Raw genomic sequence first — 26,296 nt, forward strand, 5'->3', positions numbered from 1 at the left:
TAAATGCATTATGAATGACTAAAAGGAATATGCCTGGTAATAAACTGGTGTTTACTTTCATAAATCAAAGGAATCGGGGTAGCCACATCAACATAATTAGTTTGTTATATGAAGCATTTATTTCTGACATAAGCCTCTTCATAAATTCTTCATCTTCTCACAATATATACTTGTGTATCAAAGGATGAGAGATAAGGTCCATGTCAGGGTTATCACCTGAGTATGCCTCTTATCAACCTAAACACACCCCTTTAAGACACCTATGTGACAAATCCATTTCTGAATTGGACAAATATTTCTTCAACTAGCTACCTTGTCCTGGATGAGATTACAATGGGTACTATCATCCCTTGAATCGTTCCCTCCACAGATACAAGTCTCGCAGCACGCAGTCATTTTCATTTTGCACGGAGCTCCAAAAATGGCTCAAGGCTTTGACTGACGCTTGTGATATGATGTTGTATCTGACATAGAAATATTTTCTTGGCGAATGTAACGACGGGTCCGCGAATTCCTGTCTTTAATTACTTCATTCCAATCTAGGGGTTGGTTGTTCCTTAATAAGATTACCCACCGTAAATGCAGTGATTCCATCAGGATTTGTATTATACACTGTCTATTGAGCTTTTGACTCTCAACAGCCCCTCTCTACACATGCGTGGATGCGTGGGGTACTTAATAATCGTCATATTGAAACTTACGAAGGGGTAGAGAAGCACTTAGATAAAGCAATACATTTTCGATCGGAATGTTTTTGCTGGACAAAAATTGAAACTGACGTGTTTGATAACGAATCACAAAGCCGAAGTCCACATGTTTCTCATCTGACATATTGAAACTGAATGAATCTTGCCATTTACCATGTGATGATTAGTTATTAACATTGTGATGAGCTTTTGTCATTCAATTGGATGTGATTTTACGTACATTTAGATGTTTATAGTGGCTCGAAACAGAAGATGGATATCAACTCACATTATAATTTGTTTTCTAATGCAACTGCTTTCAGTTATTCTTTAACAATTCTAGGTAACTGTGATGTGAAATATTACAATGACAAGTACACTGATAATTAATTAGCTCCGACTCCATACTACCATTGTGCTATTCATACTCAAACGTCTTAACCAGAAATGCTATATTAGGATTCCATATTTCATTCGCACAATGACCACTACAAAGTGACCTTAGAATTGACAGGGTTAACAGGAAACGATTTAATGTCCATGTCTAGACTTTGTACCAAACTGAGCCATTTTCTCTGTGCATTTAGGATCTTTATCAACTGCTAGATTGATAGACAAAATAAAATTGGATCTTAAAGTCAAACAAAGTCGGTTTTGAATTAAATTGTCTAGGTTTGCAAATTATCCCGATCCTTGTTCTCTTTAAGTGTTTATTGTATCAACCAATATCTCATGACATTTCCGCATCTCAGTGGACGTCATAAGATATATATTACCTCAGCATAGTACCGACACAGACTACACTATTTCCTTTGGCCGCGTGAACAAGAACTGTCTTTTTTCCCATATTCTACATTGCCAAACAAAAAAATAAAGGGAAAAGTCTCTCCGAGCTAAGCTGCCAGATTTACTAGGTCCAAAAGAAACGCATTTGTAGATATTTCCTTCTGTTGGTGTTTACCCAAAAGCTGTTGCTCCTTGCTAAAGGTGAGATTTAAACTTGTATGTTTGACTTCTCTGTCACCTCTACTACTTTTTTCCTCTAGAAAGCGAAGGACACTTAAAGTTTGGACATTTCTGTCGATTTTTTGGTCTCCTCGACCTTGTTACGGGAGGATAAACAGTCTTTGCCATTCCAATTCCGGTGAGAATTTTAATTATTTGCCGATAGCTAGTCAGGCTTCAGGCATGCTGTATAAAAATTAGATAATTGAGTTAAAGGTATTTTTATTCTGTTTGATTTGATTACGTAAACTAAAGAACATTTTCACAGTGTACATACAGTAACACCGCTCTTGAATTGAATGATATCTAGAACTTGGATGAAAGAAAAACGACAACGTCGGCGTGTAACCAATGACACCCTCAACTTGTCATGCTTAGCCTGATCTTTTGAATTAGTTGTAAAGACTTAAAGTTTCTATATAGCCGCTATTGCAAACATTACTTTTGTTATTATTATGATATACATAACAAAACCATTTACGGTCGTTCAGTGTAAAAAAGGAGGCATGTAGAAGATCTGAGTTTGATTCCATGTGTGGTTACAATTTACTAAGTTCGGTCCTGGACGCACAATACCGAAACCATTCACCTATTCTCCGCTAAAGAAAGGGTGTAAAAGAGAGAGAGAGAGAGAGAGAGAGAGAGAGAGAGAGAGAGAGAGAGAGAGAGAGAGAGAGAGAGAGAGAGAGAGAGAGAGAGAGAGAGAGAGAGAGAGAGGAGGAGGAGGAGGGAGAAATGGGGTCTGGAGAGACTCACCATTGGCTGCAAATTCTGGGACGTATTGTTCACCCTCTTCGGTGCCCGAAGTGTAGCGGGCTGCAATAAGATTAAAAAAATAAAATCAATTAGCTGAAATTGGGATGTATTCTTTTCATTGTATAAGAACAATTGAGTTTTCATTTTAAATAAGGGCATGTTTTCCATGCCATTTCAGCTAAGCAATCATTTTGAGTTATCTGTTTTTAAGTAAAGTGTTTGCATGATTTATTTGAAGAAAAAAAATAAGGTATCCAAAGCAACCGCATCAGAATATGTTAATCTATCATCCAAAACTGGCTTCCACAAGAGATATCGCCTGGGAGATATCGCTACAATTAAACTGCATCACAATGCTTTTCAGATCATTGTATCGTCAACGGTTACCATGAAGTCACAATCAAATGACATCACTATATCGTTTATCTCGTAAAATATATCAAAAGACACTCTGGAGAGATGCCGCGTCTTCTGTATTCTAAATTCTTTCAGGCATAAAAATGTCAAAGAAGATTGTTTGGGGACACAACCATGTAAAATGACTACTGGATAGGAGAAAAAGGTCATACCCAGGCATATGTATCAATCTGTTTTCAGAATGATAGGAATAATTCGTATTGTTAGATATTATTCAAACTGCATAACCAAATTGGTTGTATCACGGGCTGTGACCTCTAACTGGTGTTCTCATAACATCTGTTGGTAGGGCAAATATTTTGTTTCTCCATTTTAGATCACATTGTTGACTCAATTTGAGTAAATAACCCTCCTCTCATTGTCAAATATCGCCAATCTCTGGCATTTTATGTCACAAATTGCGGACATTATTCACAAAACTGTTTTTGCTTTCTTCAAATCTAACGATTGGTAACCACACATACGAGCATTGGCTTTTACACCATCGGCATCATTCTTGTCGTTCATATTTCAGCAATTTGGCATATTAAACACTACACTGTTTGAAATGATGCATGTTGATAAATAGTGTCATGCCGTGGAAGGAAGATAATCCTCCATAGCAAGGCAATGTCAATCGTACAAGGAAACCAACACAAGGCGAGAAGTTTAAACATCAAACAACAAACTTAAAAAATATTTTTAAAAAAGATGATCACGGCTCCATGCCCTCTGTTGCGATGATGTCATACTTTGGAAAATCGTATAATTCAGCTGTATCAGACATTATTGAATTCCATAGGTTATGTTTGGACCATTTGCGTTAGATTTGAAACTTCTTAGATCAACATGGAACGTGATTATTGTCGCCACTAATTTTATTTGAATATAGTCAGTGGCCGTTGATAAATATTTCTTGTTTTTCAGTGTCCCATTCGTTATAATGTTTATCACTATTCTGTCTTTTACGCCATTCGTTATAATGTTTATCACTATTCTGTCTTTTACGCCATTCGTTATAATGTTTATCACTATTCTGCCTTTTACGCCATTCGTTATAATGTTTATCACTATTCTGCCTTTTACGCCATTCGTTATAATGTTTATCACTATTCTGCCTTTTACGCCATTCGTTATAATGTTTATCACTATTCTGCCTTTTACGCCATTCGTTATAATGTTTATCACTATTCTGCCTTTTACGCCATTCGTTATAATGTTTATCACTATTCTGCCTTTTACGCCATTCGTTTTAATGTTTATCACTATTCTGCCTTTTACGCCATTCATTATAATGTTTATCACTATTCTGCCTTTTACGCCATTCGTTATAATGTTTATCACTATTCTGCCTTTTACGCCATTCGTTATAATGTTTATCACTATTCTGCCTTTTATGCCCAATGGAATCTGTTCGGCTGATTCAATGCTTATTATTCACTAGCGTTGACGTTTTGAATTTACTGAATTCATTTTGGACTATATAAATAGTATTTGAAACTCTTCATTGTGTGTCATGTAAAATGATTACGTCGCTGATATGTGTATTTGAAACACAATTTGAAGAAACCTGTGTCCTGAGAGTACAGACTAGCACACAAGAAAGGTACCCACAACTCAAACTATTCAAATCTCTGATTGGAGTATGATCATGATACTGTTCATAATAGAAATTATCTTAACCAAATGGGTCTATTTTGCCTCCTTTATGTACTTTCCCCAACACTGAAATGTTAACAGTGACGTTACTTTCAGTATCGTTATTATCAAGTAATCGCCTGTCAAATGCATTCCTTTTAAGAGATAGTCTATTTCAGTTTATCAATGGAAACACTTGACGGTCTTCCAATTTGATAGTAATATCTGATACAATCGATGGTACTTTCAAAGGAGCATTCAATTAAAAATGCTGGTACCTGTTTAATGAGTAATCAGATTCAGAATAAACAGGCCTGTCATGTGAAATATTTGACATGCACTCAAGCATGGCACACCCATTGCAAGAAGACGAGTTCTTTTAAGGACCAGATATCAATCGCGAAGGCGTTATAGACAAATGACAATCTCTTGATATCTTGGTATTTTGATTCACTCAATAATCTCCTTTCTTGGCCATGCACCATTACTACCATCGATAAGTGGCTCTGTGGGGCGTTCAATGGAAATTTACGTGAAATAGATTTGGTCATTGTGAGATGTGTTTATGACAACGTCTAAAGGCAAAAGTACAATATAGGATTTGGCGGATAAAGACAGTCATGTGTAATACACAAGAGTCAATATCACTTAAATGGGACATGAAGACAAGAACAATGTCTATATCGTGTCAATACTCGTTTTTCCTTCCCGTTGCTTTTTTCTTAGTTGTTGATGGAGGAATGATTTCAGATTGCGCACTCCAGCTGGCGATCATCCATTTTCTAGTGGTCTGTGTACGATCTCAGCAACGCGGTACATGATGCTGCTATCATGCTGGATTGTCGTTCAAAATATATGGTTTTAGTCAGGTATGTGACATTCAAGCATTAACGTTTTTCAAACTAAAACAATATTTGCTGCTTTTGAACGTGTTCTTTCAATCTCAAAGAAAATTAATCTGAATCATAAAACACCTCAGCTTTTTCGGTATTAGGCTCTTCAGTTATCCTGTTTCACAATAGCACACAAACCAATTCAAGTTCATTTTTACGTTGCTCAGTTTAAAGGCGTTTGATGTTTGAAAACTATGTCTACCGCAGGATACAGACATGTTTCAAATCCTTTTGTCTGCATGCAGCATGATTGCTGTGTTCAACTGCAGCCACACCAGGCATCTAAATGCTTCTCTGAGGAGAAAACAATCTCTATACCTGTTGAAGTCGTGCAAATGACCATCACTATAAACGCTCCCCAGATCCAGGATTGATCAACATACGGAATCAAAATTCTCAAGCAGCAATACAAAAGACAGTTTGTGTGACGGCTACCTCAGCGTTTGGATTCAGTGGCGAACATCTTGTCAATATTAGCTATTTAAACACCGCAATCATTCTAAACAATCGATCTCGCGAAGAGAATTTAATCTTATCATTGCTAACACTGAGGGGGGCATTCGGGAAGTCCGAGAAGGCCATGCAAGGGCCCTAACAGGAGGGACGACTAGAAGGTGTTTGCTCACCGCCTTAAATGGATACACAGCGCGCGCTAAAACAGACGACACTTAAAACATGATGCTCCCTAGAAAAATATTGAGATGTCCTCAATGAAAATTAATTGTTTCTCGTTGCGGCAATCACATTTATAACTCGAGTTTTGTTTTACATTCAAGAAAAACTTTACTTTCTTAGAAAAAAACACACTTCAGTTTGGCATCGCGTGATGACTGTGCGATTCCACAGCACTATTTCTAGACTTAATAAGTGTAACAAGAAAGCAATTACGAAAGGGATCATATTGTGAGTGAGTGTGGTTTTAGCAATATTCCAGCAATATCACGGCGGGGGAGACCAGAAATGGGCTTCACACACTGTATCCATGTCGGGAAGCGAACCCGGGTCTTCAGCGTGACGAGCGAATGCTTTAACCACTAGGCTACCCGACCGCCCCGATAATACTGTGATCATAACTCCAAGTTCACTGTATGATATAAAACAAATAGCTGGTATGTTATATAGGATCATGAGAAATGCTTAGCAGACATGGTTACTGGTTGTGATGCCATGTATTAAAAAATATCCGACCAATTAAGACCGATCAAAACAAACAAGAAATATAAACTTAATGAAAATAATACAACGTTTATAAAAATATTATAATAAAAAAAGTAATGAAAAATAATAAGGATAATTCATGATATTAATAAAGGTATCGGAATGAAAATAAGATTCATTGAATATATTCCATAAAATGAACAACAAACAGCCATAGCAAAATGTCAAGAAACAGGATAATTCGGTAACCCACACCCAAACCAATTGCACCCCAACTCATCAAAACTGACAAAGGTTATCCTAACCAAATGCACCATGACAGTTCCTGACAATTTCACAATGAAGACACATTATTTCACGCTCCAGCTGCCTTCAGAATCCAACAACGTGAAACAAAGAAATCATGATTGGCCTTACAAGGTCCGAACACCATAGTGCCCGTCAACGCTGAAGCCCCACAGCGTGGTAAACACGTTAGAGTATACCTGTATGCCGAACAAGGATTAGGTATTCAAAGACGGTACCTTGTGGTGGGCTGGACCACACCAAACACTTTGCAAACCGTCTTAATCCATCCACAATCGCCCAAATTTCGTTTATCCCCCAAATGTCAATATTTAACAATAGAATGTTTCGCCTTCCGTGGTTTTGGTTAGGTTAATCACACCATGCAGGTAAACAACTGAACAGGGAGGACATCTCTGTGAAATACGTTTGCGCAATTTGCATTTTGTTAAAAAAAAAAGAAACGATAAACAATGTTTATACGTAACACCAGTAACCCTCTGTCTAATGCTGAACGGGAACTGATACTGAAAGATATTTGATCAATTAGCATCCGTTTGATCAAACCCTAGGTGGGTCTGTCGCAGTCTGTGAGGAGAGGATAATTTGCAGTAATAAATCCACTATTTAACTCTTGTCACAACAACTCCAAACATATGATTAAATTGTCTAAGAGACCACTAAAGAAAACAATAGTGAAAGAACGGATATCAAACTGAATAACCTTTCCGTTTGTATTTTGTGCTCCAAATCTCACTTTACCACATCGCTGTGGAAAAAAATCAAAGAATAGACTCTGTCTCGTATATCGCTTCGGGTAAAATAAAGTGTATTTTTTTTCAAGAAATAAATGTCAAATTGTAATTCCAATTTCCTTATTTCATTTAAGTAACCGCCTTGGTATGACATAGCCGGAATGGCGCAAGACTAGCTTGTAGAAGAGCAGACAACATCTCTTGTCATCCTATTGTTGCCGCCATCTTTTTTGGCGACAGTGCTAGTTTGCAATCAGCGAATTTGCATCAGATCTTAAACTGACTTCCAAATTCGAGATCGATAGCTGCCTTGTTGATGCGGCCTTTCAAAAGCACGGCCCGGCTGTGTAGAAAACACGTGCAAGTGACAGAGGAAAATTCAAAATGGCGGCTACACCTGTTACGCAGACGATAATTTGAGAGTTAATGTAGAAAAAGGCGCCAAATCATCTTTAAATGAAGCTATTGGAGAACTGGGTTTCCATTTACGCCCAATTTGATGCAGTTGTCGTGTATCTGTCATAATTTCGTGTCGTTTGTCCTTTCAACATACACCGGTCAACTCGTGTCTAGCCATTTCCAAACCAGAATAACAAGTCTTTCCAATATGTCAATTGCCCCGTTTAACACCTACACTCCACGACGAACATGTTCATTCCGCGAAATTTAAAATATATAAATTTAGAACAACCATTAATGATAAAATGTTAGTACACGCGTCCTTTTAAAGCACACTTTGAATTGGAAGCCATCACGATCAGGGAACATATTTGTTTACACTATTAATGATTTTAAGATATTTCAGCAAAGAATACTTGACACTTTTTATGTAGCAACTTCAGTGAACACTTGATGAAGGAGCAAGAAATTGCTCTGAAATATCGTACAAAGAATAAAAGAAGATGCTACTCATAAAAATGTTTCATGGCTCCATGTTCTCCCAACTTCTAAATGCCTATCAAAGACTTCATTTCTGCAAAGAATTTTCTTTTCACACCACTCATTATCCTTAATCCGAATATATCTTATCAACTGTGACAAAGCATTAGTTTCCGAATTGAAACGTTGGCATATCAAATAGTTCACAATTGAGGTTATAGCCACACATTGCATGATTTGAAAAGATACAAAACAAATCTTTAAAACAACCATCCACCCCCAAATACCAAAAAGGTGAACCACGAAGGAGGGTACATTTGATCAAACGCCTACCCTGTATCACGTTCTTAGTTTCAAAATAATTTACCACTTCTCAAAAGTAAATTTGAAAGAAAGGTGAACTCCCTTGAAAAATTCAAAGTGAGGATGGTCCCTACAAAGTTGAATTGTATCTCAAGATGAGAGATGGTGGTGTTCTACTCCCACAAACAACAGGCCCAAGTTTGGACGTTGAGGAGACCCGCGTCTTTCAACTGTTGTAGACACGCGGGCTGGTGTGGTGTGACATTTAAACATCACAGAAATACACGATAACATGCTGATGAAACACGCATCACTACAGATACATGGAGGAAACACACTCTGTTTCGCCTTTTAACACAACTAGCAACGGATAAAGGGGACAAAGACCTCAAATAATTACTATCTAGAGTAATGAAAATTCATTTAAATCCCCTATTCTGAGAAAACATCGTTTCCTTGAGAGGACACACGACACCAGCAGATAATGTGTTAATCTGAGTCGTCGCTTAGTGCGTTGGTATATTATAGCGTTGCCCTAGGACCATTTACATTTACCGTTATATAGCGGTAAAGCATGAGTAAAAAAGTGAATACTAATTGTTTATTGTGTGATTATATGAGCACATATGCTGATTGTGTGTTGTTTAACGCCGCACTCATCAATTTTCAAGCTATATGATGGCTGGCTGTAAATAATCGAGTGTGGACCAGACAATCCAGTGATTGACATCATGAGCATCGATCTACGCAATTGGGATACGATGACATGCATCAACCAAGTCTGCGAGCCTGACCACCCAATCCCGTTAGTCGCCTCTCACGACAAGCATAGTCGCCTTTTACGGCAAGCATGGGTTGCTGAAGACCTATTGTAACCCAGATATTCACGGGGAGAGCAAGAAGTTGCCATTGTGGTAGCCAGTTTTGAAGCTGTCAAAGTGGCAGGCAGTTTTATGTTCAAAATCTTTTAATTCAATAACAGTTTAATTTCCTTTTAACCATGATATTTTGTTCTCATATGGTTAATAACTAAATCATATATGATATATTTTGTTACACGTAAAGTAAATCTATTGCACGTTCCTAAGAAAAATCTCATTTACAGTTTTACACGGATTTTTTATCGGTCATGCTTAACATAATAACAATGCGCAGCAAGGATTATTCAGAATCAATGAAAATCATAATTAAATATAGTTGATTCAGTAACATCATGTATGTTCACAAAAAGATTGGTGAACTTGAATCGCAGCTGTTGCTTTCGCCAAAACGCAACCGGCACGTACTTGGAGGCGACCCCGCTGGTACATAATGTATTATATTGAATGGTCACATTGAGGCAAATATTAGCTTTGTTAAAATCTACCACCCGTTGTGAAATACGTGACTTTTACTCTCCCTAACCATTTACTCGCTCCATTTTTGTTAGAACAGAGATGCCATCATGATGTAGAAAATGTTGACTTAATGGATATCTTGTGGTCTCTGATGGCTTTTATTCGAGAACTCCAAATTCGCAGGAATTTATACTTTGTACCATGTTTCTATTAACAGGATCACGACCACTGATATCGTATTCAAATATTTACATAATGTGTGTTAAATATATTGATATATATATCACATTTTCGTTTATGTCAATTGCAGTTAGATCTGCTACGGTAACACATTTTGTCAAAAGAAAACTCTAACACAATAATCTCGCTCGGACGCTGTTTTTGTGTTAATTGACGACCACTTTAAAAGCGCCTCTTTGCGAAACTCCATGTTCATATTTTCAGCTAAGCATTGATATGTTTAATTTGTGATATTTTGCTCAAAAATACAATTAATAAAAGAAAAGTGATAACATACTGTTGTAAAGGTAAATCGAAACATGAAATTCTAAGATTTCAAGTTTTAATTAATTGAAAGTTTTTGACCTTTTCTTGTAAATGTCAGTGATTTAACGGTCATTTTAAAGGTCGCCTTGGCAATGCAGGATTATGCTAATACCTATGTTCACTGGCCCTTGACGTCTTCTCATAGTAGATCATACAGCGGAACGAAGGGTCAACAAGTGATCTTTTCAAGTAAATTAATAATTAAATATCTCATAAAATACTGTCGTTCTATCAACATAACCCTCATGTTTTGCATTTGTGGTTGATCGATTCTTTCTTATTATGACTTGTAATATTTTAAAAAATTTTTTTAAAAAACCCTCTGAACCAACACATTTCGTGGGTTGTCACGAAGTGGGTGTTTATTCAATATGATATTGGAAGATCATTCTGAAAAATAAACAGATTAATCAGATTCCCACATACATTTACGGAGTCAGTTTTGAAAAAGTACATGATTAAGCTTATGTTGGGTTATTTAATTAACTAAGCACCATTATCATGATGTATATGTTTGGAAAATAGCACGTGAACTCGCATAGATGCATCTCAACTTCTCAAAAATGACAGGAAAAGAGGGGAAAAAACGCCTTCTCCCTCAGCGTGATTGAAAGGCAAGACAGGCACGTTAATTGATAATTTCGTAGCCATATGACGAGAAAACTGGCAAAAGCTTGAGAAAAGCCCAAATTATTGATACATGAGACATGGGCTGACAGTTGTTTCTATAATGGCCTCGACTTGGCTGCGTCAAACTAGGCCAAACCGGAAGCTTGGACTCTTCTCGGATCAATTACTCGCGTGTGATGATGCGAGAGCCTCGTTCACAGATCGAGTGCAGCCTCGACTTGAAGCCAAGACACTGCTACATGCTGTTTTTACGTAACATGTAGCTTTTTATGCAATGACATTTTATAAAATTGGGATTGGTGATAGTTTGAAGTATATCTTGAACAAACTCTATTTTTGTATGACATAGCGCCTCTAGCTTCTTCTATACGGTTTATTCCACGTACAGAGAAACTACAGACAGAGAAGTGTGACCTCGTGTTCAAAGTATCTGTAAGTTGCAAACATCGGCAGATTTTCTGCAATATTGATTTATAATCACTTTTGGTGTATCCTGATAATCCGAGGATCTTGAAGATACTCTTGAAGAACACGCATTAACTGAATGTGAAAGAAAAAACTGTTAGAATCTGAAGGAAACCTCTAAATGAAGAAGGCAGCAAGATATGTTACATCTCTGAGAATCAGTTTTTAACATTTCTTTTTGCAGTTAAAACTTTTTTATGTTGGCAAAATTTTAAATCTCTTTTACAAAATCATACCAACACATTAAACTGCAAAAAGCCTTCACTTAAACAAACTCTACGTGGTATTATTCTGCATTTATAACTAGTTTTATAACAAACTTACGCCAATTCCTACAAAATGTCATTCATTCGACGAATGTTTCAGTGCCGATCAGGCTTACAAGAATGTTTATTAAGCCCTCCATAAAATACCGAAAACGAATATTTATGAATGTTAATATGAATATATGAATTAATATGAATTAATATTTATATACAGTTAATAACTGTAGAACCTTCTCATAAGGTATCATGCTAACTGTACATTTTAGTATTGTTGTATACACTGCAAGAACGCGAAGAGTGCATCACCTGGTTAGACGGCAATTATGAGGTATGCGAAATGTCAGGGTATTATCGCGACGATAATATGATATGTCGAGACTCGTCAGAAATTCACATGCCATGACCAATGACACTTTTGACATTTTCTTGGCAAATTAATTTATCTATTTGATCAGCGAAATGACATAAATGCCCTCCCAATAGTCTCAGGCTGGGAAACCGAACAGATTTGACATAAGCACCACCACATTCGGCTCTGTATCGAGCTAAAACATTACAAGAGCTCTCATTACATAATGACGAAGAAGTATGCTGCGCCGAAGAGAATATAATTAATAATTATAAAATAGGGAGTCTTCACATTCTCCCAAAAGTTCTGTGTGGGTTAGACAAGGCAGCACTTTCTAGGAGAAGTCCCATTCGCTGTCTGGGCTGCGTGTAGATAGGTCCTGAGCTGATGATGAGCCTAACCAGTCCAACTCTGCCAGGATCACCCAACATCTCTATGCTGCATTTTTATTTCAATCTGTATATAATAATGAAGCAATATATAATACGCCAGATTCCATCATGAGGGTCTAGGAGGTTTACAGTCACACTGCCATATCATCTTACCGGGTACCCAATTCACTGCTGTATGAACGGGGGCATAATGCCACGAAGGAGCGAAGCCCTAGAAACTCACAGGGGTCAAGCTGTCCGACTCTCTCCGCGATCAACGCTGCCTAACTAATTTGTGGTTTGTCAATAATTTCAATCTTTAACAGTTCTGCTACTTGAAATGCCAAGATCAAATGGGCTTCTTTACACTCTATATCACCTTATAACTAAACGACAAACATTTTATTCCTTACTGTATGTCCTGAGCGAAAGAAGTACGTCACGCAAGCCATTACATGATGCAGACATAAATGTGATTTGATTTTGCTAACTAGATTCATATTTAGTAGAAGTATTCTGATAGAAGAATGATTAGAAATGGTCAACTAATCTGTCGTTAATTCTGCCAGTAGGGCTCTTAATTCAATCCAAAGAAACATTTGCATCACTCAACGAGTGTCCAATTCATTTGTAGACATTTGACGAGAATCTAATGGCAAGATGCACGAGAAACAACCATCAACAGCACCCATACATGTTAGATACCATCAATGGCAAGAAAACACCTGCATATGGGATGAAAACAGTTGTTCAATCAAGAGAAGCAATGCTGGTAAAGGCGGTGGCACATTACCAATTCAAATATGGAGATCGGAGTCAATCTAGCTATCGCCTTGTCCCTACATATGGCAATTGGGTCTATGACCCTTTCAGACTCAATGCACACTGTTGACGTAAACTAGTTACCCGCGTGTCATAACCAAATCAAACCAGACTAATGTGGATTTAGATGTCCGCAGAGTGGATAGCATGGTCAAACGGCTTAAATTTTGTGGCATGTTCTTTTAGATCGTTGGCGTGTGATTGAATTGGCATAAAGACTTAAGCTGATCGGACTTTAGGTGTTTACAAAGGTGTTAAATGATCGGGTAATGGTCAGAGTAGATTATTCCAGAAGGTAATAATATCATGTCAACTTCGCGGTTCCTTAACCCAAATGAAACGGCTTTGAACAACGGGAGATGCGGATCCGTGAGGCATCTGTACATGGTACTGCGATAGACAGAGTTTGATAATATTTTAGAGAGTAATTTATAACTGTACCTATTGTTTTGTCGAGAAGCAATTCTTCTGTAATAGTTTCTGTATTGCACATTTCATTTCCCACATAATGAAATGTTTCCACTGCTTAATGCTATGATTCCTTTACCACATATGAAATGATCTTTCCAGCAGACAATAAATTTGTATCACTAGATCGATAGATCCTTTTCAGATTTCATGACACAATAAAATTAATGTAATTTGAATGAGTTCGATTCAAAGTAAGGTCAGCCAATGGTTTATATGTTTTGAAATGGTATTGATGTTACCAAAGTCTCATAGAGGTATTATATCGTACTAGTTGCACAAAGTTGCACCTTTCGCGAACACCAGGTGTCATCACTGATCTTCAGTGATCCATTCATATAGTTGTCACCGCTATTTCGCCCTTTTACGCCCAATGGAATCTGTTTGGGCATAATCGTTGTATGTACTAAATATAAAACGTCAAATGTTTCCAGAACCTCTCCATGTCTTTACCTTCAAGAGAACAGATCCCACTGCATCTTTGGGCATCACGAACATGAAGATCAAATCATTCTTCGGGAAAAGTAAATTGGAACATTGTGCACTGCCCATCGTTTGATATCTGGACTTTCTGCATGACTAAGTATGTCCGTGTATTGTCAAAGATGTGTAACACATTTCGTGTAAAAGTTGAATCACTGAATAAGTATGTCGAAGTGTATCCACAAGTTAATTATATCGCCCTCATTAACTTGATTGAAACTTATAGCATGGATACTGTTCACATGTCTCTTGAGATTAGATGTTCAAAAACTGTTATTTCTTGCACCGGTTCCACAACACTGCTGACAGCTAGATTGATTTGATAGTCAGGCGAGCCCTTTATGTGAACTGCAACAATTGTGTTGAGAAATCGATAACTGAAGACGAGAACAGATCGCACATCTTTACTGCACACATGCGCGTGCACTTGGTCCCTGTTCGTACCGTACAGACGCACGGTGACGTGTGAGCACATACGGGCCATCTGAGACACATACGGACCATCTGAGACATACTGACAGGGAGACATTTACGAAGACGTGATCCCTCCCACATGCACATTCAAACACACATTGTCTCACTCAATATATACAAAAAGACATTTTGGTCATCCCACGGACTTTGCATTCAACATGGCCGTATGCATGACGCTGAAAGACATACAGTCACACAGATTGGCACATAAACGTTCGTGTCTGAGACAGTGTCACACGTTTGTTCACACATCGTTCCACAGTTGCTCAGACACTTGGCACATATATATTTCAGATGTCATTTGACCCAACACACCAAGGTAGTATCCGAGATACACACACTCACACACACTCACACACATCCACACATGTCTCACACACTGCCTGTCTGGAGTTGAGTTTGTTTTTATACAAACATATATCCACAATCGGATATTTACAGACATCCACAATCCGATATCTGATCTACAAACATATATATCCATTGAACAGTGTGATATCTGCTAACATTGCTCCACAATAAGAGATAAACTAACTCACCTTCTGCTAACCACGTCTCCTGCATTTGACTCAAGTCGGCAAAAAGTTCTGAAAGACCATACAAACATACATTAACTCTACAGCATGACGTATGACTCTCAGTCGTATCCACCTTCAGGACAAGGGGTTTCAAGACAGAGGCATGCATTTTCGATAGTACAAACATATCTCAATTATAAATATTCCAAAAGATGTGTTTATACATTTTCATAATCTTTATTTGTATTTGTCGAGCAATATTCCAACAGCTCCACCCTTTGGTGTCTACTTTTTGAGGTACAATCGAGCATGCTCTTACTTCGAAGTTTTCAAAGAGCGTCATATTACTCTTGCTCAAAAGTCTTTGATCAAGGTTACAACATTCAAGGACTCAGCGAAGTTTTCAAAATGTTTTTATGGTAGACATGTGCTTTTTAGGTGAACAAGTGCCTTGTCTGTGCATGTGTTTGTGACGGGTGCCAACGGTGGGACAGGATAAGATCACCTTTTCGTGAACACCTGGTATCATCGCTGTTTGAAAGTGATTCATAAACAGGTGCTCATGATATAGTCGGATCGTACAATCGACTCTGCTTTAGCTGATTTGTTTTAATGATTATGGAAACAGCTTCTGCCGCTTACATTTATCTGTATAAGACTATATCATTGTGCTTAGAGGATGTATCCGAACCTACTAAAAACACTTGAGCTTTCCAAGGGGCTTACGTTTGTAGACCTACATGCCTTAGTAGTGTCTGACTCCGTGTCAAGTTTTTCCCCTGATATTTCGTTTGTTATTTTATCTGTCTATCCATCGTTATTTCCTATTACAAATCCCAATCGCTTTTCTTTCGTTTAAACAAAAGCTGTTACCCAGGTAAAAACTCACCAAAAGATATATCTTATTAATGTATATTACGATACTGTTTAGTAATGGTTCGTTTGTTTGTGTATGTAATTTATTTTGTTTCTTTGTTTCAAACAAGAGTAAAGTCGTTACCAGATAAAGTTGTTTTGTTACCTGGGATAATACTTAGTAGAATATTTTTCTATATAATGTATATTGTGATACCTTATTTTAAATGATTCTGTTTGTTTATGGATTTGATTTGTTTTTGTGTATGGTTAGGGATGATGGGAAAGGAATGTTAATTTTATCTTTGAGAACACTTCTCTGCGTATCAGACTTGGTGGCATACGCCGTCTTCAGAAAAAAACAAACTATACGAGTATACATTGAACTCAGTAATAAACGTACGTCTGTTATTGACATGACGTTAAAAGCTGTCGTGAAAGCGAGACAATACCATCCGTGTCCACTTCCCCAGCGGAAGGAGGTTCGCGACGACGGTAAAATGAAAAGTTATAATCATTTGAAGCAAAGAGAGAGAAAAGCAATTATTACACTTGGAAGCAGGTTCCGCGCATGCATATTTGATATGATATGCTTAACATCAGAAACAAGCATTTTGGATCACTGCTTTGGCCTGAATATATAATGAACCAGCCTTAATCTCTTTATTATAGCCAATCTGATCATTTTCCCGCCTTTGGTCATTCCTGGATTAATTACAAAGCGCCATTTTGAATTAAGATCTCGCCTGTCCGCGAGAGCTCATGTTTCAAATCTCGCACCACGGGCGAGAAGACAATCTCGTCTGCTCGCAAGTTGCGGGTCATGCGCACGTGCTAAGACGTCACTGGGTGGTGAGAAATATGGATAGAGTTGCCAGCATGGCAAAGGGACTTTTGTGAAATATTACACAATTAAGTGGCAAAGAGTGACTGAAAATGCACACACACCGTGTTGAGATAGGACGCGGACGGATCTCCCGTAGAGTTGTATGAACACTTGGGCCTGGCGCAGCCCACAGTAATTGCTACCATCAATAAAACATTCTCATGTAAAATTCAACACGTCTAAATTGAAACCTGGAGCGAGGTAATGTCCAAGTGTCGCAGTATGAATGGGTTTTTGTCGTCACCCGCACTTCATTTGGGAATTTCCAGAACAGCAACCGCACTATTTTGTTTATGGGTGATTATTTGCGGAAGGATATATTTCATATTTCGGTCAACCTCCTTATCCCGTCAGCTTCAAATACATTTATAACAGTTCGCGCTACTATTCAAATAAGGCTATGGGGTCCCTGCGCGACAACAGATCTGGTTGTTATTTTTTTTATAATAGCAATCAATTTTTTTGTTAAGTCTCAAGTTATTTTGATGTCTGCAAATTTAAAACTCTGCATGCTATCAATGGTGTATAGTACGTATTTTTGTAAAGTTCAAACAAACACAAAACTGTACGACGAATCCTGAAGCTCTGACATTTTAAAGAAAAAAATGGACTACGGAGCAGTATAAACGAATACTGCTTTGTTCCTCGGTTTATTACCTAAATACATTTTATGTAGGTATTTTTATGTACTTCAAGATACAGGTTATTTCCTCGAGTGTAACCATCGTAATTTATTATTAGTAGTAGTAATAGTTGTATGGTGGTGGTGGTGGTAGCAGTAGCTATAGTAGTAGTAATAGAATCAGTAGCAGCAGCAGTAGCAGAATTAGATTCAGTAGCCGTCTGTTGCTTACGCCGCACTCAGCAATAGTCCAGATATATGACGGCAGGACTGTAAGTAATTGGGTCCGGACCAACCAATCCAGTGACTGACATCATGATCTACACAGTTGGGATACGATGACTTGCATCAACCAAGTTAGCCATCTTGATCCCCCGATCCCACTAGTCGCCGAAGACCAATTCTAATCCGGATCTTCACGTGTAGTGGTAGTAGTAGCACCAGCAGTAGTAGCAGTTGTTGTTGTTGTAGTAGTAGGAGTAGTAGAGGTAGCAGTAGTAGTAGGAGGAGGAGGAGGAGGAGGGGGAGTAGGAATAGTAGTAGCAGCAGTAGTATTAGTAGTAGTAGTAGAAGGAGTAGGAGTAGTAGTAGTAGGAAGAGGAGGAGGAGTAGTAGTAGGAGTAGTAGTAGTAGGAGGAGTAGTAGGAGGAGTAGTAGGAGTAGGAGTAGTAGTAGGAGTAGTAGTAGTAGGAGGAGGAGGGGGATTAGGAATAGTAGTAGCAGCAGCAGTAGTAGTAGTAGTAGAAGGAGTAGGATTAGTAGCAGTAGTAGTAGGAGTAGTAGGAGTAGTAGTAGGAGGAGTAGTAGTAGTAGTAGTAGTAGTAGGAGTAGTAGTAGTAGTAGAAGTAGAAGGAGTAGTAGTAGTAGGAGGAGGAGTAGTAGGAGGAGTAGTAGTAGGAGGAGGAGTAGGAGTAGTAGTAGTAGGAGGAGGAGGAGTAGTAGGAGTAGTAGTAGGAGTAGTAGAAGTAGAAGTAGTAGTAGGAGTAGTAGTAGTAGTAGTAGTAGTACTAGGAGTAGTAGGAGTAGTAGTAGGAGTAGTAGTAGTAGTAGTAGCAGGAGGAGGAGGAGTAGTAGGAGGAGTAGTAGGAGTAGTAGTAGTGGTAGAAGGAGTAGTAGTAGTAGGAGGAGGAGTAGTAGGAGTAGTAGTAGGAGTAGGAGTAGTAGTAGTAGTACTAGGAGTAGTAGTAGGAGTAGTAGTAGTAGTAGAAGTAGTAGTAGTAGTAGGAGGAGTAGTAGGAGTAGTAGTAGAAGTAGGATGAGTAGATAGCAAATCAGAATGAGTAACAGTAATCGTATGATTTACTTAAATTCAAAATATTGAACACACATACTGAATAAAACGGAGACAGAAATGGCACATTTGTCACTGGAGACTGCGCGAAAAACAGCCCCGTTGCCTCCTCCAGCTCGACACGTTTTACGGCCTCTTAGATACAGTGACTTGTTTACCCTGACAATGTAATTTGACACGTTGTGACATTGCTGTCGTGCTTGTGGTGCCCGCTATTCCAGGATGACGGGGCTTTAAACACCCACAAGGAGGTGAATGTATATCTTTATCTTAATGAGATATTTACAAGCAATTGAACACGTTAACTAAATGGCCGGGCAAAAGAAAGTAAAGACTTGAAAATCAGATTCGATAAAAAAAATCCAACATTATCAAAACGTCAAAACTGTCGCAGAAACACTGCAAACTATGAGACCAATATCAAATACATCACCATCGAATAACCAGTTCTTGTTTGGTTTACGTTTATCCAACATCAAACATGTGTGTATACCTTCTTTTACCCGGCAGTTAATGGTTTCCATATTAAAAACAACTTGGTGTTTTGTTTGAATGACGTACTTGAAAATCCTTGGGGTAGATATGCCCTGTTAACCACCCAATACGGATGGACTGTGGCACATTTGGGGAGTGATGGATGGTATAAAGAGGATGAAAGGCTAGGTAGTGGGATATAAAGAGATTGACTTGTTTTATCTTGAAACATATAACAACTTTAGCTATTAATGTTTTGGGTTTTTTTAATATCAAACAGAGAATGAATAATCTGTTTTATCTGCCGAAACAGGTTCCAATGGACGTACAAGGTAAAACAGGGTTGAAAATAATGAGAAAGGATCACCACAAATGTGTGAAATGCCTGCAAGTCTTCAAAACCCTTGATTCATAAGCTAGTTGTTTTCATGTCTTTTTCATAGCAGTAACTCACACAGTAAAAATATAAAAAAAGAAAACTTTATTTCGACGCTACCTCAAAACATTTTCAGTACAATACAAAAACGACAGAAATATCACAAAATCAGCATTTCACACAAACACAATCCTGACACAATAGCGACCCAAGCGTCTCAACACCATCACTATTTTCGTAACAGCTATCTCCTTCCCCGCCAACTCAACAACCCAGCTAATGATGTGTAGATGTATTTACATTTACCCGGGTCAAAGTGGCTTATGTTCCTAAGCTATAAAGAGACCTTTTGATTCCCCCGCCCTTTCAAGTAAGGCTAATCAGACCCTTGGTGTGCACTTTTTAGTTAGCGTTTTCTTGAAGTTAGGAGGGTCAATCTTGGTGACGTTACTATTGCCTACGCAGAAACCATACATGTTGTTATTCAGAAACAAATGCAGTGCTGGTATGAATGGCTGGTATTAATATGATGGTATTACTGTATGAAGCCCCGTGTTTATAATTTGTGTAGTCTAAATGTTAAATAAAACAGAAATACACAATGATTGAGCACAGGTTACTAAACTGGTCACATAAAGGATGGCTTTTGGCTCGCTTTGTTTCTTCTTATTAGTTATTTTCTTCTTATCGGTATTATTGATTTAGTTTGATCATTGTTTTTATTTTATTTTTGATAATATATCATTTAGTTGGGGGTTTTTCTACTTGTTTTTAGTTTTAGGGTTATTGGATTGAATAGGTGGATCTACTATTTGATAGTGATTCCTAAACACATCCTTCTGATACAGTGGGAATCGTACAAATAACTCTGCTTTCAGAGCTTTTCATATGAAAGCGTTTTCGCTTTTATTCTTAGGAGTTTATGTGGCACTTGGATTAGTCTGAGGTCGACCCGATTTTATAAAGTATATCATAAATGTCAACCATAAAAAAATTTCATAATTGTATTAAATAAAACTACTGAAGACATCAAACAAAACATGCTAAATTTTCATATTAATGTATGTTTTGGTATGAATGCCATAACTAATTTTAGTTCAGTGTGTTGCATGATAAAGGTCTAAATAAGGCATCACAAATGTTGCGAAATAGTCACCTGTCACAAAACCTCCATGTGTTATTTAATCATGAGAAAAGTTTGAATTCCATTTTAAAATGTTTAAATTCTTTCAATACTTCTACATGATTCATTGCAATTAAAATCAATTAAACCAACATCATGGACGATCTAAACACATTTCACAATTTGCTCAATTTCCATCGACCCACCACCAAGGTTAAACCGCATTGTGTCCAATCTTAGTCAACAACACAAGTGAAAAAAATCACGTCCCTAATTTGTAAGTAGAGCACAGATCCTCGGTTTAACCTCAAGGTATGGGAGGTGCGTTGATTATATTGGAACTTGGCTGAAATGTGTCATTGTTGCATGAGGTTACATAAAAAATAACGACGTCACTGGCCCATATTCGGCCCCTCGCAACATGAAGTTGACATGTGACATTTAATGCTTAATTCCAATAGAATGTGGAATTCTTATAGCTTTGACGTAGTTTAGCCAGAACTCATGCCAAATAGCTAAGAATGAACAACTTTTAAAATATTTTTTTTGTAATTTCTAATAAATCTTATTTATTAACTTGAAAGCGCCGAATCCGAGTTGTCGTTGTGTATGTAGGTGTTGCGAACGTTGACACAACGTTCGTTGATGAGTAAAAGAAATGTTATTTGTTCCTCATATCTAACTTATGCTACATCACAGGCAGTCAAAGGGTTGAGGAAAAAACAACAAACACAGAAAAGACAGAAATTGGAAAGGAAAATAATGAATTTCAAAGAAAAGGTTCCTATAACAACAAACCCCTGCCAAAGCAAACCAAGTCACATTCCCAGCCCCAAAACGCCCAACGTGTGGGACGGGTTCCAAGGTTTCTAACCCACGACACAACATCGTAAGCCGTATCCGGAGCCAAACCGTGGAAACCCTTCAAAATGGTGGCCCGACCCTCACGCTTGAACCCGAGGGCTTGACAGAATTATCACTTCCTTGTTATGGTAAGCACGTGGAGACACAGGTTGCTGCCCTGGGGACAAGCTCGTCTCCCAGGGGTGGGGTTCTTACCCCATGATGATGCTCCCTAGTGACAAAACACCCATCTTCCCATCTTCCTATCTTGACGTACATGTGGACATTTCATGTTCTGATTTCGCTTAAATAATGTTAATGTGAGATGTTCAGTGCAGTTATGTATGTATATTTTGTATGATCAGAGCAATGATAAATAAATACGTGAAATGAAGCAGTATACCCACCATTCCCAAAGAAGTGATTTAGAAGCCTATGCTAAAAGTCCGTGAGGCTGGGCTAAGTCGTTTAAAGAGAGTTGTAATACTCTTTGTTGTTTTAGCCCATCCTTCAAGTGATGGAGTTACAGAAACAGTTATCCTTGTGAAGTGGCAGTGATATACCTGATCATAACGTTACACTGGAGACCATGTCAAATACTCCAACGATAAAAGTCGTTTTAGGTGTCCCGGGGGAATTGTCAAATTCTTTGACCATTCTAAGTATTCATTTCTCTGACAACATCGGCAGCTTAAATGAAGTAGTAAATATCCAACACTGAGTTGCAACATTAATAATCCTACTCCAGAATTTTTGTTGTTTTATTTCAAAGTGAGTTAAACTGGCTGAGAAACGTCAGGCACAGTAACAATAAGTACCATCTTCTAACGTCTTTTTGTATAATGAGGCCGGGGATCGAACCATCGACCTGTCGCTCTCCGGGAAGGCGTTCTCTTCACTAGACCAAGAAGGCGGTCTGTAAGTTGAGCTAAACAATATTTCAGTGATCACACGGCTTGTCAGCGCAGATAAGCTACTGTCAGACCAATGATTATGATAGGATAAAATCTAGAATTCGAAACAACAGCAGATCCTGGCCAGACAAGGGGACACAATTGTTCCCAGAAATTGCGACGCCTGAGAAAACCCGTCCTCGTGACCCACTTACAGTGTTTATTATGATATGATTGTTATCCATTAGCGTGATTCCAGTAATAGATACATTTCAGGCCTGACGTCACATTGTCGAAGACCCGTGAGGATCCGGGGTAGAATAGGTCTCCAGCAACCCATTCTTGCCATAAGGGGCGTCTAACGGGATTGGGTGATCAGGCTTGCTGACTTGGTTGATGCATGTCATTGTATCCCAATTGCGTAGATCGATGCTCATCTTAGATTTTTCTTAAGAACATGCAATAGATTTACTTTACGTGTAACAAAATGTCTCAAATATGATTTAGTTATTAACCATATTAGAACAAAATATCTTGGTTACAAGAAAATTAAAATATTATTGAAGTAAAAGATTTTGAACCTAAAACTGCCTTCCACAATGACAACTTCATATGTGCTCTCCCCGTGAAGATCAGGGGTAGAATAGGTCTCCAGCAACCCATTCTTGCCATAAAAACCGACTATGCTTGTCGTAAGAGGCGACTAACGGGATTGGGTGGTCAGACTCGCTGACTTGGATGGTGCATGTCATTGTATCCCAATTGCGTGGATCGATGCTCATGATGTCAATCACTGGATTGTCTGGTCCAGATCCGATTATTTACAGGCCACCGTCATAAAGCTGGAATATTGCTGAGTGCGGCGTTAAACAACAAACATACAAACAAATAAACGTTTCATGAAGGTGCATTGTATTTTATATGTAGTTTACGTACCTTCTGAATCGTGTATTAATTCTGGATCCGGGTTCTTCCGCTTGAGGCTCACGCTCATGTCATGGGGACTAGATGTGTCTCTGTCAGAACTACTGTCCTTCATCGGTTAACCTGTGTTAACAAAGTGGCGGTTAACGTCAATTATACACAGCAGTAGCACTATAGTACGTAATCGGTTAACGCAGTGTATATGCAACGGAGCACTGTTACAGCACAGTGTTGAAGCAGGCACCTGCTAGCACACAGTGTCTTAACCCGTGCCGTATGCAAGAAAAGTAGTCTTGTAAATTATCGGTTAACATAAAATATATACAACAATGGTTTTGTGTTTGTTTGTTTGTTTGTTTGTTTGTTTGTTTGTTTGTTTGTTTAACGCCGCACTCAGCAATATTCCAGCTATGAAACGCAGTCTGTATATAATAGAGTCTGGACCAGATAATCCAGTGATTGATATCATGAACATCAATCTACGCAATTGGGATAGGATGACATGCATCAACCGAGTCAGCGAGCCTGACCACCCGATCCTGTTCGTCGCCTCTTACGACAAGCAGAGTCGCCTTTTACGGCAAGCATGGGTTGCTGGAGACCTATTCTAACCTGGCTCGAAATGGGTCGGTGTTGTAGTTAACTGTCGGTTAACATGAGGTATGTAAAACATATGTACTGAAGCAGCACATGTTAACCTTTGGTATATGCAACAATCCACTGGGTATATTTGAAGCATCAGCTAGGCTGTAGTATGTGCAACAACCTTTTGCATCGAATCATCGTTTAACCTTCAAAATATACAAATTGTACGATATACCCAAAGGCTTGACAGATTAACTATGGTAATATAAAAGAATCGGGTGTTCTTTAACTTCTTTTTAGTAATATATATACAAGAATGAGAATTGTATTTGGCATAAACCAAACATATTGTAACAAAACTTTTATCAACATACCAAACACATTATGTCAAGACATCAGTTAACGTGAGACTCCCCGACACCGTACATGTCGAGATATCGGTTAACATGAAGTGTTCCTGACACCTTATATGTCGAGTAATCGGATAATGTGTAATATACCATCGCACTATACGTCGAGACATCGGTTAAGGTGTAGTGTTCCTGACACCTTTTATGTTGATACATCGGTTAACGGGTAGTATAACTGACGATATATTTTGCCACATCGGTTAATATACAAAGATCTTATGTATCGAACTGCCAGTTATATGGTACACACAATAATTGTCCCACCAAACATGAGCGAGGATTCACAAACATCTTTTACTCTTTGGCATACGCTTCATTATTGGTGGCGATATTTAAAAGCCTTCGTGTGAAGTAAGATATAGAAAATAGAAACATACACATATTCCTTGTATCCCAAACAGTAGATAACCCTGTGAAATGAGTAACACCAAACATCAATTAACCTCTTGTATCGGCCACATCCGTGTTAACCCCAAACACAACCCCAAAACAACTACAATGGTGTATACTTCATCTATGTTATATACAAATATCCATCAGTCGGTGTAGAACTTTGTGTCGCTTAAACCATCAGCTACAATATCAGCAGCCTTATCCAATCGGTTTAAGTAGGGACAAAGCTGTGACACGTACTGGATCAGAACTTTTATATAGTTCCCCGTCCCAGCAACATCTGACGTAACTTGCTCCTTGAGTTGAGAACACCAATATTCTGGGAACTTTAGTGCGTCAAATCGCCAGTAAATCCCCCTTCGCCCCCCCCCCCCCCCCTCTCCCCCCCAAAAAAAAGAAAAAGAAAGAAAGAAAGAAGAACTTGAAATTCTTTCTTAGAAGAAAAAGTAGTGAAAAATAATTATAGTTATTGTTTTTATTGTTAATATGTTTTATATTTGTAAACATTATTTTTATCATGTTCCTAAACCCCTATTGAAGCCTCCCTTTTTACCATTGTTCATCAAAGTGATCCAGTGGCAATCAGTTGTTTAAGTGATGTATCTCTATAAGAAAGTTTTCACTTTGCATCTAATATTTGGAAAGTGTATTTAAAAAAATATTTCATGTAAGTACAATTAAAAAGCAACAAGATGCGTGAATATGTTTCTAGAGATGTAGAAACCACTCATGTACCTATGCCAGTGACGTATAAGAACGTTATTGAATTCGTGTCACAAAATATGTTCACTCCTTCCCGAAACCACATTCTAACCATAAACTGAAAAAAAATTGTTTTGTGACTAAAAAATCCCCTGTTGATATAGATTTCGTGTTAGATTCGTAGTTGCAACTTATTTTCACCCATATTGTTGAATTATTGATGTTGAGTAAACACGCCTTTCCAACCTATGGCTCCTTGTAATTTCTTTAACAGTAATGCAGGTGACGACTGCGCACAAAATGCACCACAAATGGATAATCGCGTATGGTGAGGTTTGTCTTCACGTAATTAACGATGTCCCGAGCAGCCATACGTGATGTACATCTCACATGAAGAGTTGTTCAATAAAGAGATCTTGACATACAAATCATGTGC

General features: G+C 38.1%; 1 protein-coding gene across 1 annotated transcript in view; it reads right to left on the reverse strand.

Annotated features, from left to right (window-relative positions):
* Window positions 1–26,296, reverse strand: part of LOC139463986 (ETS translocation variant 1-like) — an 80,556-nt gene that overhangs the window by 44,752 nt on the left and 9,508 nt on the right. Inside the window, exons 2-4 of the mRNA XM_071245464.1 lie at window positions 23,783–23,893; window positions 15,505–15,552; window positions 2,448–2,507 (exon numbers count right to left, since the gene is read on the reverse strand). Of these exons, the coding sequence (XP_071101565.1) occupies window positions 2,448–2,507; window positions 15,505–15,552; window positions 23,783–23,885 (211 nt within the window). The 5' untranslated portion in view covers window positions 23,886–23,893. The remainder of the gene's footprint in view (window positions 1–2,447; window positions 2,508–15,504; window positions 15,553–23,782; window positions 23,894–26,296) is intronic.

Source organism: Haliotis cracherodii, unplaced genomic scaffold (assembly GCF_022045235.1).
Source record: "Haliotis cracherodii isolate W230 unplaced genomic scaffold, xgHalCrac1.p SCAF_16, whole genome shotgun sequence".
NCBI classification, from domain to species: Eukaryota; Metazoa; Mollusca; class Gastropoda; order Lepetellida; family Haliotidae; genus Haliotis; species Haliotis cracherodii.